Source organism: Danio rerio, chromosome 22 (genome assembly GCF_052040795.2).
Source record: "Danio rerio strain M-AB ecotype USA chromosome 22, GRCz13ab, whole genome shotgun sequence".
In the NCBI taxonomy this organism is placed as follows: Eukaryota; Metazoa; Chordata; class Actinopteri; order Cypriniformes; family Danionidae; genus Danio; species Danio rerio.
In genome coordinates, this window is record NC_141042.1 from 14,822,887 (window position 1) to 14,839,028 (window position 16,142).

Sequence of the window (16,142 nt, forward strand, 5' to 3'; positions counted from 1 at the left end):
ATTTCGTAAACTATAACTGAAAAATGACAGAGATTTAGTAGCAAAACCAGTTGTAAAACGACTCATATCTCAACAAGTCAACTCAGATATTACAAGCATTACCAAGAATCTTATTTAGGCTTCTGGCTCATTGAAACAGTCAGTTCGAGTACAGTGTTTGCGAATGAAAGTGACTTCAAGATTTGCTCTTTGTTGAGCGAATGATCTGAAGATGTAAAATGAGATAACGCAATCATTTTTTTTTCACCAAAAGATTTGAATTACTGTCACATTCCTCTGTTTTTGTCGTAGCCTGGAATAACAAAGCGATTAAAGAATAACTGTTGACATTTTACGGTATAAAGGAAGCTTAAAAACTTTAAAAAGGGAGATTGACGGAAACTTCATAACAGCTGTTTACAAAAATAGATCAGTTAATTGCCTCAATAATTATTTGGGTAACCCCGTTGCTAACTTTAACTTTTCTTTCTTCAGAACAGACTCACACGTATATGTGGAGGTTCTCTGCATATCATCAATTTTAAGGATCTTTGGTGAATACATTTAGTTTGTAATCTCTCTCGCTCTTCCTGTGGTTTTCATGCCCCTGTTCTCCGACTGGGATTTAGTTTGACAGGAACTTTCAGTGCCCCCTGCTGCCTTAAATACTCACAAAAAGTTTCTGAAGAACTCCTGAGGACTTGAGTTGGACAACTCTTTCACCGGATTACCGGCTAGGTGACACAAGTGTAGATAAAACTATATAAGGCAGCTGGATTAGAGAATTCATATCGTTATTTTGTTAGAAAAGTTGAGAGATCTGCAGAGAAGAACTTTGAACCCCTACTGGAATGAATGGAAATTCACATGAATACCTAACATTCACCTGCAGAAAAGGTAATAATCCTTTTTGACACAAAATCATAAAGTTACTGTATGGATAAACACTTTAGGAAACTTTGAATGCGTCATTTTAGCTATCGAATGACTATGCTATAACTATTTCACTTTGAAACTGCAAATGATTTCTGTAGCAAAAAAGATAAAACATTTTTTTTACGTCTGTAAGAAAAATCTGTTCTGAGGGAAGACAAGACTAAAAGTTTAACCTTCAGAGTAAACTATACATTTTAAATATCCATTTCCTGATTTATATCACTGTAGGACAAAAAAGGTGAAAACGGGAATTAAGATCCTTAAAAAGGAAAAGATCCTTTAAAGGGAATATTACAAGCAAAAAAGACATGTTGTAAATATATAAACATATATATATGTTAAAAACAGAAATTTCATTAAACATATGTCAGTTTTTTTATTCTTTTTAATAAAAGGAGCTGAGATTTTCCCACTATTATTAAGTTTTTAGATTTTGAGACAGTGCCAACACTTATTCTTTCTTGTTCTGGATCCATGTTTCTGCAGATTTCCATATCCTAACATTGAATACAAAAACAACAGGAACCGTTACAAAGCCTAAGGCAATAAAGAGACAATAACTTGCCATCTGTAAATGAAAATGACAATGCATGTATTAACAAAATGCCTGAGGCCTTTGTGTAAAAAAATAGATTTATTTAAATGGCATAATAAATGATACTACATAGGCTAATAAATAGGCTGTCCTATAGAGTTATACAGTTGAGTTTTACAATCTTTGAACCCATTCAACCAATCTCTGGGTCTGGCAGAAGCACTTTTAGCTTAGCTTAGCATAAATAATTAAATCGGATTAGACCATTAGCATCTTGCTCAAAAATGACCAAAAAGTAATAATAATAATCCAATTTAAAGCTTGACTTTACTGTAGTTACATGTACTAAGACTGACTAAAAGTGAAAAGTTGCTATTTTTCTAAGGTGATATTGGCGAGGAACTTTACTCTAATTTCGGTGTAATAATTAAGCACATTTGCTGCCCCTTTAAAACAGAAACAATAATGAAAAAGGAAAAGAACTTGCAGGTTTTGTATTTCTAAATTCAGAAACAAACCTGTCTTAACACGATGAGTATTGATTTAAACAATCCTAAAAACCTACAGTTGCATACAAAATACCCAGAGGCAAGCTGGTTAATGCTTTCACTTTTACTCTGAATAACAAAACATCCAAGCATACTAGAGAAAAGAAAATATATACATGCTAAGGCAAAACCAAAACACCAAAATAGTAAGCCAGGATAATCAAACATATCCTAAATAAAACTACTATTTTACAAAACTCATACCATAAATGATGTTTTACTTTATCTGCAATGATACAAGCAAGATTAAATCAACAAACACAAAGTATGCAATAACTAACAACATTTTAAAGGATAATATGAAAAAGTGAGAGTAAGAGTTTCAGATGTAGCTAATTAACAAGCAGACCATTGGATTTGATCTATACTTTACCATCTACTCTGTTTTATCATCCTGATTTGAATGTCTCTTTGTTGAGTCCTCATCTTTAAACTGGTCCATCTCATGTTCTTCTCCTTGTTTCTTGTCTGGCTTTCTCAACAGATCATGCATTTCCTCTCCATCATCTTTACTTTCTGGACTTTTGGTGGCTGAACAGCAGCAGTCCTTCCAATGTACAACACATCCCATTGCTACAATGCAGCAGGTCAAGGCAATGACATAACCGCATATCTAGCAAAAAAGGGGAGAAAAAAATCAGGAAGAACTCAGTTAAGGAAGCAGGTATTTTCTATGGAGCATTTTATTTATACTTACCTGTGATTGATTTTATTGTTGTTGTACATTTTATGAATAAACACAGTTCCGATATGATCACTATCATGTGCCCTACACCATTTTCCATTAGGCATGTTTGTAATTTTGTCTGACGGAGGCAGAATTTTTTCAAAATTGTCCTCAACCTTTAGTAACAAGTCAAACATGTCAATTGTTCTGGTTGACTTTGTAAACCCAGTCTAACAAGTTGCCCAAAATTCATTGGCCATGTTTTCGGAGACGAAAAAATACCCACACTTGAACCCCATCTGTGTCTGTTTTGCATTTGTACTTTCAATATTATCAACAAACGTATAGCTAATAGAGTTTCTTGTTCTATGTTGGGTCTTTAAGAGGCAGGGTAAATAATTTACCTTTGATGCACGGATAGCTTCCAGTATTTTTTCGTAGTATTGGATTTCACTTTCTTCTTCATTAGGTTTGCACCAATTCAAACAAAGCGGATGCAGTTCTTTATCACAGGCATACCGTCCATCCCATTTCGACGCAGCACATGCAACATAGTCGCCATCAATGAAATATATGCAGATCCACACGACAGGCGGAATCAGACAAGCCAACAAAACCCATTCACAACTCTCCTTAGTTTGAGACCGAGTTTCTCCACTTTCATTCTGCTCTTTTTTCTCTTGTTCTTGAGATCTGTTGTCGTTTTTCTTAGAACTTCCTCCACATTTAGATTTTTGACAACAGCTACAGGTTGTGTATATATGCTTATATTTCCAAGGTTTTAGTAGCATAAGCATTATGACAAAAGCGAAAAAAGCAGGAACAACGAGGACAAAAATGGATAAAGTTACATTCCAAACATATTTGCAAGGGCATGAGAAATGCACATTAATCAGCGCCTGCAAACCTACTAACAAAAAGCTCATTGGAACTGAAGTGATGGCATTCTTTTTGGACAACAGGTTACCTACTACTTTAACAAAGGGTTTTAGTGGCATTTTTAGAAGTCTTCTGTATTAAATAAGTGGAAAATGTCTGTAGTTTGTTCCACAAGATGGTCAGACAACCTTCAATGAAAAGTAAAGAGGTTTTTTTTTGTTGTTTAACTTAGTAATACACACATAAAAAATAAATAAATAAATAAATAAAAACATTTTTTAAACTTACTTGTACAGGGGATGCCTGTGTTCAGTCAACGTATGAGTTGTTTTGTCTTGTTCCTTTGCTGATTTGCTGATGCTGATTTGTGGACTCTGAATCAGGGCAAGACGCAAACAGGTGATACTGTGCAACAATAGGTTTCAAATTTCTATCTAAACCATGTCATGTGTATTATGAGACTTTTGAATAGGCAGTCATTCTTATAAAAAGTTTCATACGTTGTTCATTTTTCTGACCTCACATTTAAATTGCAATTTGAAAAGAAACAAAACTGATTTACACAACCTAAATATAGCTTGCATAATCCTTTCATTCAATTATTTAATAAACTGATGTAAGACATATTTTAAAAGTGAATACATTTCTCTCATTTGAAAAGAATTGGGTTAGTTCCTACTCTCTTTGATTGTTCACTTCTATCAAAGCCAGATAAGTCAATAAAAAGGTATAGTCTATGTGTACGTTGTGTGTGTTTGGCTTTAACTCTCCCTCTTGTGGTTGAAAACTGTTTAAGGTGTCATCTTTGAAAAGTTTATATAGGATAACCTATTTTTACAAAAAATCCAATACAACCAGCTAAAAATATAAGGAATGGATATGTACATCATTATTAAAATGCACTGTACTGATCAGTTCTACGTGTATTGGGAACACGTGAGCGAGATCCTGCAAAATATGTCTAATATTTTCATCTTTTGATTTCTCTCTAAAAAGCCTACGCCAAGCGGTCTTGTTTTAAAATTAGTCTGGAGTAAAATGAAGTCTAAATAACATGATCTGAATCACTTTTTTCTTGTTTAACCAAGTCTAGACTGAACACAAATGACTCTTCTTTACTGTATAATCCTATAGTATCTGGATGCAGCCTTTATGGTGCAAGCTGAGACTGCATCACTCAGCGATGCAATGTCAGACACAATGCACTCAAATGGAGCTAGTGACGTCACTGTGAGGGGTAGGGTTAGGGGTGGGGTTAGGTGATCCCATTAAAAAGCATTGGATGCAGCCCAGATTGCACTGCACCAGGTCTGCAGCCAGACCCCTCTCGTATTATCAGTTATGCCGCATTACAGTTAAACTGGCGTACTCGTAGTTTAAACACTCGCATTACTTTTGACCAGAAGACGAAATGTAAAATAGTAGCTATATTACTGAGCATTCCCAGCATTTTTTTTTTACAGTTCCTTAAAACCCGCACCGTAACTTTTGTGGTTTCACTTTCAGTTTTGACTCGACTTTATTGTTGCATTCTTAGTAAGTAAACAGAAAAAACACATCATCCTTTACCCATGAACCCAAATGATCGAAGCTTTTAACAAATACAAAAGACTTATCATTCACTTGCATTAGAATCAATAAATCAGACTTAAACAGATGATTCAGCATTAGATGAATCAGATGAATTACTGCATTATCTGGGCTTAGATTAAATCAAACTGTTTATTGCATTCCCATATATAGTATTATGAAGTATTTGAATAATTTCATTAAAATTGCAATCAACTAGACAACTACTAAATGTATCAAACATACAGTATTGATAATCCAAACAAAATATCCTTACTAAATCTTTGAATACAAAAAATACTAAAAATTGTGCACAAGCAATGTACGCTTTGCCATGTTAGCCAATAGACAAATTAACAATACATTCATTCAATACAATACTTTCGACATTGTAGAACTTAAACTGTCTTTAAATAAAAGTGAATTAGAATTAGTGTGCAAGTTTTTGTTTGTTAACAAGGCAAATACTTAAGGGTATTTATTTATTTTTTTTTTTGTAAAAACACAATACATCATTAATTTTGGTTTGGCTTACTCTCTATTTTAGAGGTCACCACAGTAGAATGAACAGCCAACTATACCGACGTTATACGCAGTAAATTCCCTTCTAGCCACAACCCAGTACTGAGAAACACCCATAAACACTGATTCACACACACACACACTCATACATAACGACCACTTTAGCTTATTCAATTCACCTTTACCGCATGTCTTTGGATCAACCCAGGCTCATTCTGGAAACGTAGCGGCGCAGACCCAACCAGTTTTACCGATTGACCCGACTGCTAGCTCGCCCACTTCCCTAAACCCAAACAACGATTCACAAAAGCTGTCCAGAAAAAGAAAAGGCCTCATCTGATTTTGACCGCGTTTTCGTATTTCACCACATTCTCGCCCTGTTATGAACTCGTTCACTTTATTTTTTGGATTCTTTTATTGTATTACCTAATTTCTGGAATGGCTCTTCCCCGAACTCGAACCCGTACGTCGCCGTCGGCTCCCCTCCAGCTCTTCGCTCCGCCGACGTACACAACTGCCATGGTATGGGGGTGGATGGAGAGGAGGTGAGGACCCAAATGCAGGAAGTGAAGGATTTATTGAAAAATAAAACAAAAACAAAACTCAAATCTCCCCATGTGGGAAAAAACACAACATTATACTATACACTCAACTAGACTTGATCTGGAACAAACCAATAAACAGACAGGCAGACAGGTGAAAATAATAATTACAAACAGGATAACAAGGTGGGTGGGACAAGACAATAGACGCGAGAGTGCATGACACAGAGAGACCACACAAGCCATGCGCTCACATAAAACGAGACTAGAACACGCAGCCAATGAGAGAACTCATTAACCGCGTGTTCATAACAACAAGCAACACTGAAGCACACAACAAAAGCACGTGACCACAATGTAAACACCGAGCCACGTGCTTTGACAAGAGATGCAAGACACAAGCACACGATAGATAAACACCTTACTGTGCGCTCACACATAAGCAACGCGCATGCTTCATCTCAGCACCAACCAAAACTGAAACCAACTAGACGGAGGCGCCGAGAATAAAGCAGTGCGATGCTGACAGAACAAACACAAACACTAGTACAAGAGCGCACGCATCGGAGGCACGCAGAGCCCGCGCGGCCGCATCAAGCGGGAGCGCGCACGTTCTGCGCACACCCACGAAGGCGCGCGCACCCACGGAGACACACACAATGACAGAAACAAGTGCTGGACCCAAGAAAACTCAAGTCGAGCACAAAAGGACAGGACTAGACATGACTAATGTCTGGACTCTGCCACCAAAACAAAAATTTACATGACCAGAGTGGCAGAACCCTGACACACAACGAGCTAGCCAGACAAGCTGGTTGGGGTGGGAAAGCCCTCTACACGGAGGTAAGCTGTCAGCTGGCGAGCGTGATGAGGAGCAGTGTCAAACGCCCCGTAGCGTTTGCTTGAAGAAATGAAATGCAGCCATACGTACCTCCGGCCACATAAATCGCAGTATCCAGAAACGTCCGCGGAGCTAGGTTTTCAGAATGAGCTTGGGTTGCTTTGGACTGTGGGGGTAACCAGAGCCCCCAGAGGAAACTAACGTGAACACTTGGAGTACATGCAAACTTCACACAGAAACACCTCCTGGCCCAGGCGGCACTTGAACCAGCGTCCTTCTTGCTGTGAGGTGATGGTGCTAACCACTGAGCCAAATAGCGTTATAAAACTGACCCATCACCCAATGTGTTCTACGAACTACATTATTCTATGTGAATATAAGTAAACAATCATTAAGAGTTCAAAAGAGTTAACATGCTGTGATTTTGCTGACCTTTTGGATTAAATTAGACCAAAAATTCTTTGTCACCAGCTGAATTCTGGACATAAAATGTGTCATAAAATAACAACTTTATTAACCATGGAGGAGCTAAGTTCAGTGCAATATATATATATATATATATATATATATATATATATATATATATATATATATATATATATATATATATATATATATTTAAATGTCTCTTTGATAAGTATGTGTTTACAACACAACTGAAATTACTTACATGACATATTAACACATTTCACATATTAACTAACAATAGATACACATCTTTTTTTAATAAGTTTAGAAAAATAGTTTGGAGAATAGCTACACAGATTGAATAATTAAATTCTAAATAAACATTATTAAAATATAGTGTACACAGAAGTATTCTCCATCTTCTCTGGTCCTCCTGGATCAGCAGAAATATTCTTCTCCTTCTCTGGTCCTCCTGGATCAGCAGAAATATTCTTCTCCTTCTCTGGTCCTCCTGGATCAGCAGAAATATTCTTCTCCTTCTCTGGTCCTCCTGGATCAGCAGAAATATTCTTCTCCTTCTCTGGTCTTCCTGGATCAGCAGAAATATTCTTCTCCTTCTCTGGTCTTCCTGGATCAGCAGAAATATTCTTCTCCTTCTCTCGTCCTCCTGGAACAGCAGAAATATTCTCCTTCTTCTCTGGTCCTCCTGGATCAGCAGAAATATTCTTCTTCTCTGGTCCTCCTGGAACAGCAGAAATATTCTTCTTCTCTGGTCCGCCTGGATCAGCAGAAATATTCTTCTTCTCTGGTCCTCCTGGATCAGCAGAAATATTCTTCTTCTCTGGTCCTCCTGGAACAGCAGAAATATTCTTCTTCTCTGGTCCTCCTGGAACAGCAGAAATATTCTTCTTCTCTGGTCCTCCTGGATCAGCAGAAGTATTCTCCATCTTCTCTGGTCCTCCTGGATCAACAGAAATATTCTCCTTCTTCTCTGGTCCTCCTGGATCAACAGAAATATTCTCCTTCTTCTCTGGTCCTCCTGGATTAGCAGAAGTATTGCGCATATACTTTAGTCCTTCTGGATCAGCAGAAGTATTCCCCATATTCTCTGGCCTTCCTAGATCAGCAGAAGTATTCCCCATATTCTCTGGCCTTCCTAGATCAGCAGAAGTATTCCTCATATTCTCTGGCCTTCCTAGATCAGCAGAAGTATTCCCCATATTCTCTGGCCTTCCTAGATCAGCAGAAGTATTCCTCATATTCTCTGGCCTTCCTAGATCAGCAGAAGTATTCCCCATATTCTCTGGCCTTCCTAGATCAGCAGAAGTATTCCTCATATTCTCTGGCCTTCCTAGATCAGCAGAAGTATTCCCCATATTCTCTGGCCTTCCTAGATCAGCAGAAGTATTCCCCATATTCTCTGGCCTTCCTAGATCAGCAGAAGTAGTCCTCATATTCTCTGGTCCTCCTGGTTCAGAAGTGTTCACCTGATTTTGTTGTCCTGGTTGGTTAGTAGGATTTTCTTGATTTATAGTGAAGATTGCAGAATAATTTGTATTTAACCTTATGTATTCTGAACTATCAGTCTCTTGCTCACTGGATTCATGACTGCAGCAGTCGGAGCAACTGGAGCAGTTTTTGCAGCAGCAGCAGCTATAGATACATATACCACACATTATAGTGACGCTGAAACTAACAAGCACAATAAAACCATCACGCTGCAAAAACAAACAAACAAACAAACAAACAAACAAACAAACAAACAAACAAAAGTCAGTAAATACATTTACAAATAAGTAGATTTAAAGTTATATATAAGATATAAGCAAACAAACTTAATGCAAATGTGCCTTCTGCTGTAGATGTATACAAAGTTGGATTTAATCATACAAAGATTACAGTTTTTTACAATGGCTATGACTGTTTTTTCAACACATTTAAAAAGTTTCCTAAACTCTTAACATGATTAGCACAACATCCGTCTTTGTAGGCTGTACAGTTAACACATTTCTTGTTGCATTGACATAAAATGCATCCAGTTAATGCCAATGTAAAATGCTTGAACTTCTTTTACACACAAGCACAACCAAGACCAAAACAATGTAATCTTAGTCAAATTTACAAATGCGTTCACAAGGTATGTCAGAACAGATAACACAATGTTATACACCTGTCTAAACACAACTTATATAGCCTAAAAAGTCAACAGCTGCTTAAGACAAATTTATTCAGTTTTATATATATATATATATATATATATATATATATATATATATATATATATATATATATATATATATATGTATACATACATACAGTTATATATATATATTGTAGCGAGTCTACTGATGCCACGTCGACCTGGTCACAAATTCACCCCAGCTGGAACCTCATCAGCACCAGATCGCTCACAGCTGGACCTCATCAGCCAGGGAGAGATAAAAGCCAGCCCCACACAGGCAGAAGACGAGCTTCATTTCTACATGACTCCCTGTGCTAACGCTTGTGTCTCTCTGTCTCTCACACTACAGATTCCAGCTTGTGTACGATCCAACACTAGAACTCTCATCATCCTTCACCACCTCCCCGGAGCACTCGAGCACGCACCCCAAGAAGAGCACCACTTATTCACATATTTTACATGTATATAAAGCACCCTCCAGGGACTTGTTTGTAACTCTACTCAACTATGTTTGTGTTTTCCCTCTACCTCGCTACAATATATATATACACACACACACACACACACACACACACACACACACACACACACACACACACACACACACACACACACACACACACACACACACACACACACACACACGAGCAATATCACATGAGTAGCAGTGCGATTATGTCTGTATATCGGCACTGGTGGGAGGCGTGCATTGGCACGAGGCTGCAGGCCAAGTGCCTTAGTGCCCCCACCAGTGCCGATATACAGCCATATCACACTGCTACGAGTGTGATATTGCGTTTATACAACAGTTTGATGGCATAATTGTGTATATAAAACCAAAATCAAACATGGAAAGTCTCAAAAACCCTTTTGTATGAGGAACTACTTTCTTCCGGACTCAAATCATAAGCTGACAGTTAAACAGTTGAGCGTGCATCTTTTAAACTTTAGATCTGTAGTGTCTGCTTTTTGCTGGCTGTATGTGGGCGGAGTAATATACAAAGGGTAAAGAGGCTGTAGGAGTTTTGATATCGCAGAATATTGCACGGCTATCAGCCAATCAGATTTGAGAACCAGACAGAACTGTTGTATATGTATATATATATGTATATGTATATATATATATATATATATATATATATATATATATATATATATATATATATATATATATATATATATATCAAAGCTGATTTCCGTCTTTAAACCACAATCATGTGTTGAGGTTTTTCCAATCACACGATCATATGTTCTAAAAAAGGGCTTTTTAAAGGAACAGTGAGCGCAGTAAAGAACTCTGTCACCAATACGTCTTGGTAAGGTTATGCAATACAGTCATAAAGTCAATCAGTACAGTAACAGTGTGTTTTGCAGTAAACTGCTCTATAAACCTGGAGTTCATTAGCCCATACAGTAGATATGCTGACAAGCTACTCTGAGATGGTCATTCATTTTTTGTATTGAATTTCTGCAGTAAAAAAAAAAAAAAATGCCTGCATTTACTAAACCCAACAAAAAAACTGTAGAGAGGCTTCAGATATAAGGGCAAGCTGACACATAAGTAAAATAATGCAGTCTCTGTAATGTCAGCTAATGATGGTGTTTTATTTTTAGTGTGTTATGATTGACTATATGTTCCTGTTGGAAGAGACTATGTGTTAGTCTTTTGAACAATGATTTGATTTTGAAACATTTTTGCAGTTTGTTGGACATGGTGAAGTGTGTTAGTATATTATTGTATTTTAAAAAGCAATTTTGAAGTTTAGTTTACAATGCGTGAGTTTGAAATTGAAGTTAGTCGTTTTGACACTTGTGTGTTTTAGGTGTGTTGGTGCGTTAAGAGTTTATAAAACTGAAATGTATTGAAAAAACTGTCATAGCCATTGTAAAAAAAAAACTGTAATTAAGAACACAATTACTGAAACACTTTTATGGTGCAATGATTCAAGTGAGGGTGCGATAGTGTCATATTTAATGAACACTGCAATATCATATTAAATGGTTGGCACTCTATAATAGCTTTTGTAAAAACATTTTATTATTATTATTATTATTATTATTAATATTATTTACACATTTTTTCTAAAACTCTTTCAGTATTTGACTTACCTGAGATGTGACAATAAACCCCAGAGTCTCATATCGTAGTTCAGTTTCATTTCTTCCTGGTTCATACGGTTTACACCATTTTACATGTAGCTCATCATCAGAAACATACGTTCCATTCCAGTCTGTTTCTAGACAGGCAATATAATCACCGTCAAGAAGCAGAAGAATGATCCATATAACAGACGGAAAAACACAGTAACAAAGTCTGGGTAATGGGCCCCTGAAAAATCCCTTACGATCTTTCCATTTAGGATTACATTTACAACATCGTCCAGGTTGCCATTCAGGTTGACATTTCATTGGCTGTAAAAGTAAACACATTACAGCAAAAAAGAAAAAAAAAGGTGCAGCGAAGATGAGCACTAAGACTTCGGTATTCTTATCAGTATCACATGGGCATGTAAAATGGGTATCAACCATCCCTTGCAATAATACTGACAAAAGGCTCAGAGGAAAAGTGGTGAAAACAGCAGTTATGCCGATCCCATTCCCAAATATCTTTAAAAATTCTTGTGTACAAGACATTTTTGTTGCGCTCACAGTAGAAACCCTGTTTGTGAGATGATTATTGTCTGTTCCTTAAGACACCAATGTGATGTTCGAGGATTTCCTGTTTCAAAAAAACTGGAAAAAATATTATTTAAAAAGGTTATTTTAAGAGGTACATCTAACCATTATATATATATATATATATATATATATATATATATATATATATATATATATATATATATATATATATATATATATATATATATATAATGTTTTTCTTAATTTATACTTACTTTAGTTGTTCTTGTCTGTAGTGTAATTACCTCTTTCTGCACACAAAAATACAACAAAAATCAACTGCTACATCAGAGGTCGGGAACCAATTTTTGGCAAATGCATTTTTTTTAAATAGCCATTGGGGGGGGGGGTTATATTACTACTACTACTTATATAAATAATACAGGTTTAAACAAAACATTTATTTAATGCTATGCAGGTGAACCTCACTCCTCTGACCTCAAAAGGTGCTCTAGCAACAGACACTAGGGGCCATGGTCTTTAGCCACCTTATTAGAGCAACTGATGCAGGAAAATAACAACTACATGATATGAGATCAACAATCAGTTCTGTTGGTAAAACACAGACCCAACATGTGTTGCAAGAAACACACACACACACACACACACACACACACACACACACACACACACACACACACACACACACACACACACACACACACACACACACAAGAAACATGTTGAATCTTGTACTCTGTTTTTTAGCTATGCTTCATTCCACAGTTAAGGTAGGACATTTAAGTACAAGTGGTTCAAATTTTAGCATTCGAGTAGAAACAAGGGCATGCTTACTGGATCTCAAAGATAAAATTCAGCACATTTTGGTTAAATTTGCTCAAAAATGTATCCTTGTAAAGTGAATTAATAAAGAACATCCCAGTGTAAATCAATGGCTGCATGCAGTCTGTAGCATTATCCCACTTGAGGCTTCTATCTATCTATCTATCTATCTATCTATCTATCTATCTATCTATCTATCTATCTATCTATCTATCTATCTATCTATCTATCATCTATCTATCTATCTATCTATCTATCTATCTATCTATCTATCTATCTATCTATCTATCTATCTATCTATCTATCTATATATCTGTCTTTCTATCTATCTATCTATCTATCTATCTATCTATCTATCTATCTATCTATCTATCTATCTATCTATCTATCTATCTATCTATCTATGACAATTACACTCATCAATACTTGATTTAAAAACATTTCTGAAAATTATTACAGACAAAATCATTTTTTAAACTGTACTCTTCAATACATGCATAAAAACATGAGATCTGTTTTTGCAAACAAACTCTTAATTTATTCTTACAAGAACTCAAAAGTATGAGCATTGTGACAAACAAAACAGGATATAAATGCATATATATAAGGATATAATGGCATTAGAATTTGACATTCATTAGCACCCCAACAATAACAATGCAAACTCAACATCATAAAGCTCATTAGAATCAGGTTGACAGCATTTTTTGGACCTCAGGTTACCTGCTACTTTTAAAAAGTTTTCCGTTGCATTTTCAAAGGCTTAGGAATTCAATTTCAATTTAGTGATTATGTAAAACGTTTGGTAAATTGTTCAACAAGTAAGTTCATGAATCATTTTAACACCTAATTAATACAGCAATGTAATAGTCAAATAAAAGGTAACAACAACAAAAAACTTACGTGTGCAGATGATACTTGTGTTCGGTCAAAGTATAAGCTGTTTTGTCTTGTTCCTTGTTTTCTTAGTTTTTTTTTACTCTTCAGGCACTTGCTATTGGATATTTGGGTCTGTCAGTCTCAATTACTGATATTTGATTTGCTCAAGAAGCTGAACATGTATAAACATGTGGAGCAATAGGTCTCAGTTCTCTATCTGAACACAGCAGGTTATGGCTGAACAACACCCTTGGTATTGAGATTTATTCATTAGGAAGTGTTGGCAGGTGTGTTTGTCTGTGTGTGTGTCTGTCTGTCTCTCTCTCTCTCTCTCTCTCTCTCTCTCTCCCTCTCATCTGTCTTTCTCTCTCATCGCCCGAACTACGCAGGCGACGTGCCCTGTGATTAGATGAAGAGACCCAGGGCGTCCTTCAAAAAGGGAACAACGTGCGTGGGACGGGAGAGTGAGTTTTGTTGGTGTGTTGTTTTTTAATTGGTGTATAAGTTTTGACTTTGTGTGTATTCATCCGTGTTTCCCCTTCCTATTATTTTGTTTTTGTTTTTGGTTTGTTTGTTGATTAATTTTGTAAATATGTGAAGTTTATTCATAAACTAATTTCGAGAGGAGCACGTGATTATGATTGAACACGGCTGGTTCTGCATTAGCATGCTTGATCCACCAATCAGGCCATTCCTAACCACTATAAAGAGCCAGGGTTTTCTCACTACAGTTATCTTCGATTTGAAGAATCCCCCCTTCCACCCCTACCTTTTCACCTTTCCCTCCATAGGGCAGCACGGTGGCTCAGTGACTAGCACTGTCGCCTCACAGCAAGAACGTCACCGGTTCTAGTTCCTTAACAGGCCGGTGGTCGTTTCTGTGTGGAGTTTGCATGTTCTTCCCGTGCTTGCGTGGGTTTTCCCCGGGTTCTCCGGTTTCCTCCCACATTCCAAAAACATGCACAACAAGTTAATCGTTAAATCTAAATTTCAATACAGGTAATCTAATAATGCAGCATATCTTTTTAATAGCCTTTAATCTTAATCTTTAGCTATTATAAAAAAGGGGAGTTGTCGAGATCTACCTGAGCTCGAGGCTCCCCTCTCTTCCTCCAAACGGGAGGGAGCCCAGGGCTCAAGAACCTTCGAGCTCAGGGCTCTCTCCCGGGACAGCATGCCAAACTTGCTCATAATCAATCATCAGCTAAGTGTGAATTCTTGAAATTGTACACGGTAAGAGGCAGGGGGATGCCACACTTTTCTTTTTGTAAATATTTTCTCCGGTTTTTGTTCTTAGTCAGGGAGGTAGGTGTAGATTTTGTATTTTTATTTCTGTTGTTTTATTAGGTGTAGCAAGTTTCATTTTCCTTTTTAATATAAACTTAAAAAGCCTTTTAATGACAAGTAAGTAACCTTACAATCCTTATCTGTGTCTAAGGAGTCGAAATGTGTGTAGAGTTTTTCAAATCACTGTGTGTAATGTTTTTCAAAAAGAGTGAAGCAGACATTGTGTGTAATGTTGTGCAAATCTGTGGCAGTGTTTGGCTCCTTGGAGTAGAATTTTGCAAATTGTGTAGAAATTTTTTATTTTAGAGTGTTAACAATAGTAAAAAAACTGTATTATTTCGTGACTGTTTGCTCAGTGAAGTGATTGGTGGTCTGAAAGGTGAGTTGTTTTTTGTTTATTTAATATCCTGATTACACAAATAAATAAAATTAAAAAAAAACATCCATATCTCAGCAGAGTCTTTCATGTTTTTGGGTCCTCTTAAAACATTTCCGTTGTGTTACGTGCACATTTACAAGTGTTGATTTGCTGTGCGTTTCTTCAGTTGTTTTTGTTGTGACCAAATTGCAACACGTGTGCTGTCAAATTAATGAAGATCGTTTCTTTATTTGCTAGTGTTTTGTGTAATTGCATGTGCTTTTTAAATTGCAGTGCATTAAGCTTTCTCGGCCACCGTACCTCTCACATTATTCACATTTAAAACTGGATTTGAAAACATTTACTGCAACCAAACTGTCCCAAATAACTTGTACCTTTTGTGTGTTGGAACCCTCTTTCTGTTATAGTAGAAAAAAAATTTATAGTTTAAGTGCGATCACCACTTTTTAAATGTTGTTCCAGAGGTAACAAATAAGTAAAAACAAGAATCTCAAGACAACCTGTTGAGAGTATAACGAATGAATATA

The 16,142-nt window shown here is 36.5% G+C and overlaps 2 protein-coding genes and 1 long non-coding RNA gene across 3 annotated transcripts; 1 reads left to right on the forward strand and 2 right to left on the reverse strand.

Annotated features, from left to right (window-relative positions):
* The first annotated feature begins 252 nt into the window (after positions 1 to 252).
* Positions 253 to 3,859, forward strand: LOC147831532 (uncharacterized). The gene is made up of 3 exons (XR_015521823.1): positions 253 to 876; positions 2,483 to 2,662; positions 3,135 to 3,859. It is a non-coding gene; the product is annotated as an uncharacterized LOC147831532 (long non-coding RNA).
* LOC141380190 (uncharacterized) lies at positions 2,231 to 3,922 on the reverse strand. Its single transcript, XM_087304129.1, has 3 exons — positions 3,833 to 3,922; positions 3,070 to 3,732; positions 2,231 to 2,611 (listed from the first exon to the last, which is right to left on the reverse strand). The coding sequence occupies exons 2-3, from the start codon at positions 3,661 to 3,663 to the stop codon at positions 2,375 to 2,377; spliced, it is 831 nt and encodes a 276-aa protein (XP_087160255.1). The 5' UTR covers positions 3,664 to 3,732; positions 3,833 to 3,922; the 3' UTR covers positions 2,231 to 2,374.
* Positions 3,923 to 7,711: 3,789 nt separating this feature from the next.
* LOC147838470 (uncharacterized) lies at positions 7,712 to 14,091 on the reverse strand. Its single transcript, XM_087304124.1, has 4 exons — positions 13,974 to 14,091; positions 12,503 to 12,538; positions 11,718 to 12,341; positions 7,712 to 9,144 (listed from the first exon to the last, which is right to left on the reverse strand). The coding sequence occupies exons 3-4, from the start codon at positions 12,240 to 12,242 to the stop codon at positions 7,813 to 7,815; spliced, it is 1,857 nt and encodes a 618-aa protein (XP_087160250.1). The 5' UTR covers positions 12,243 to 12,341; positions 12,503 to 12,538; positions 13,974 to 14,091; the 3' UTR covers positions 7,712 to 7,812.
* Positions 14,092 to 16,142: the final 2,051 nt, after the last annotated feature.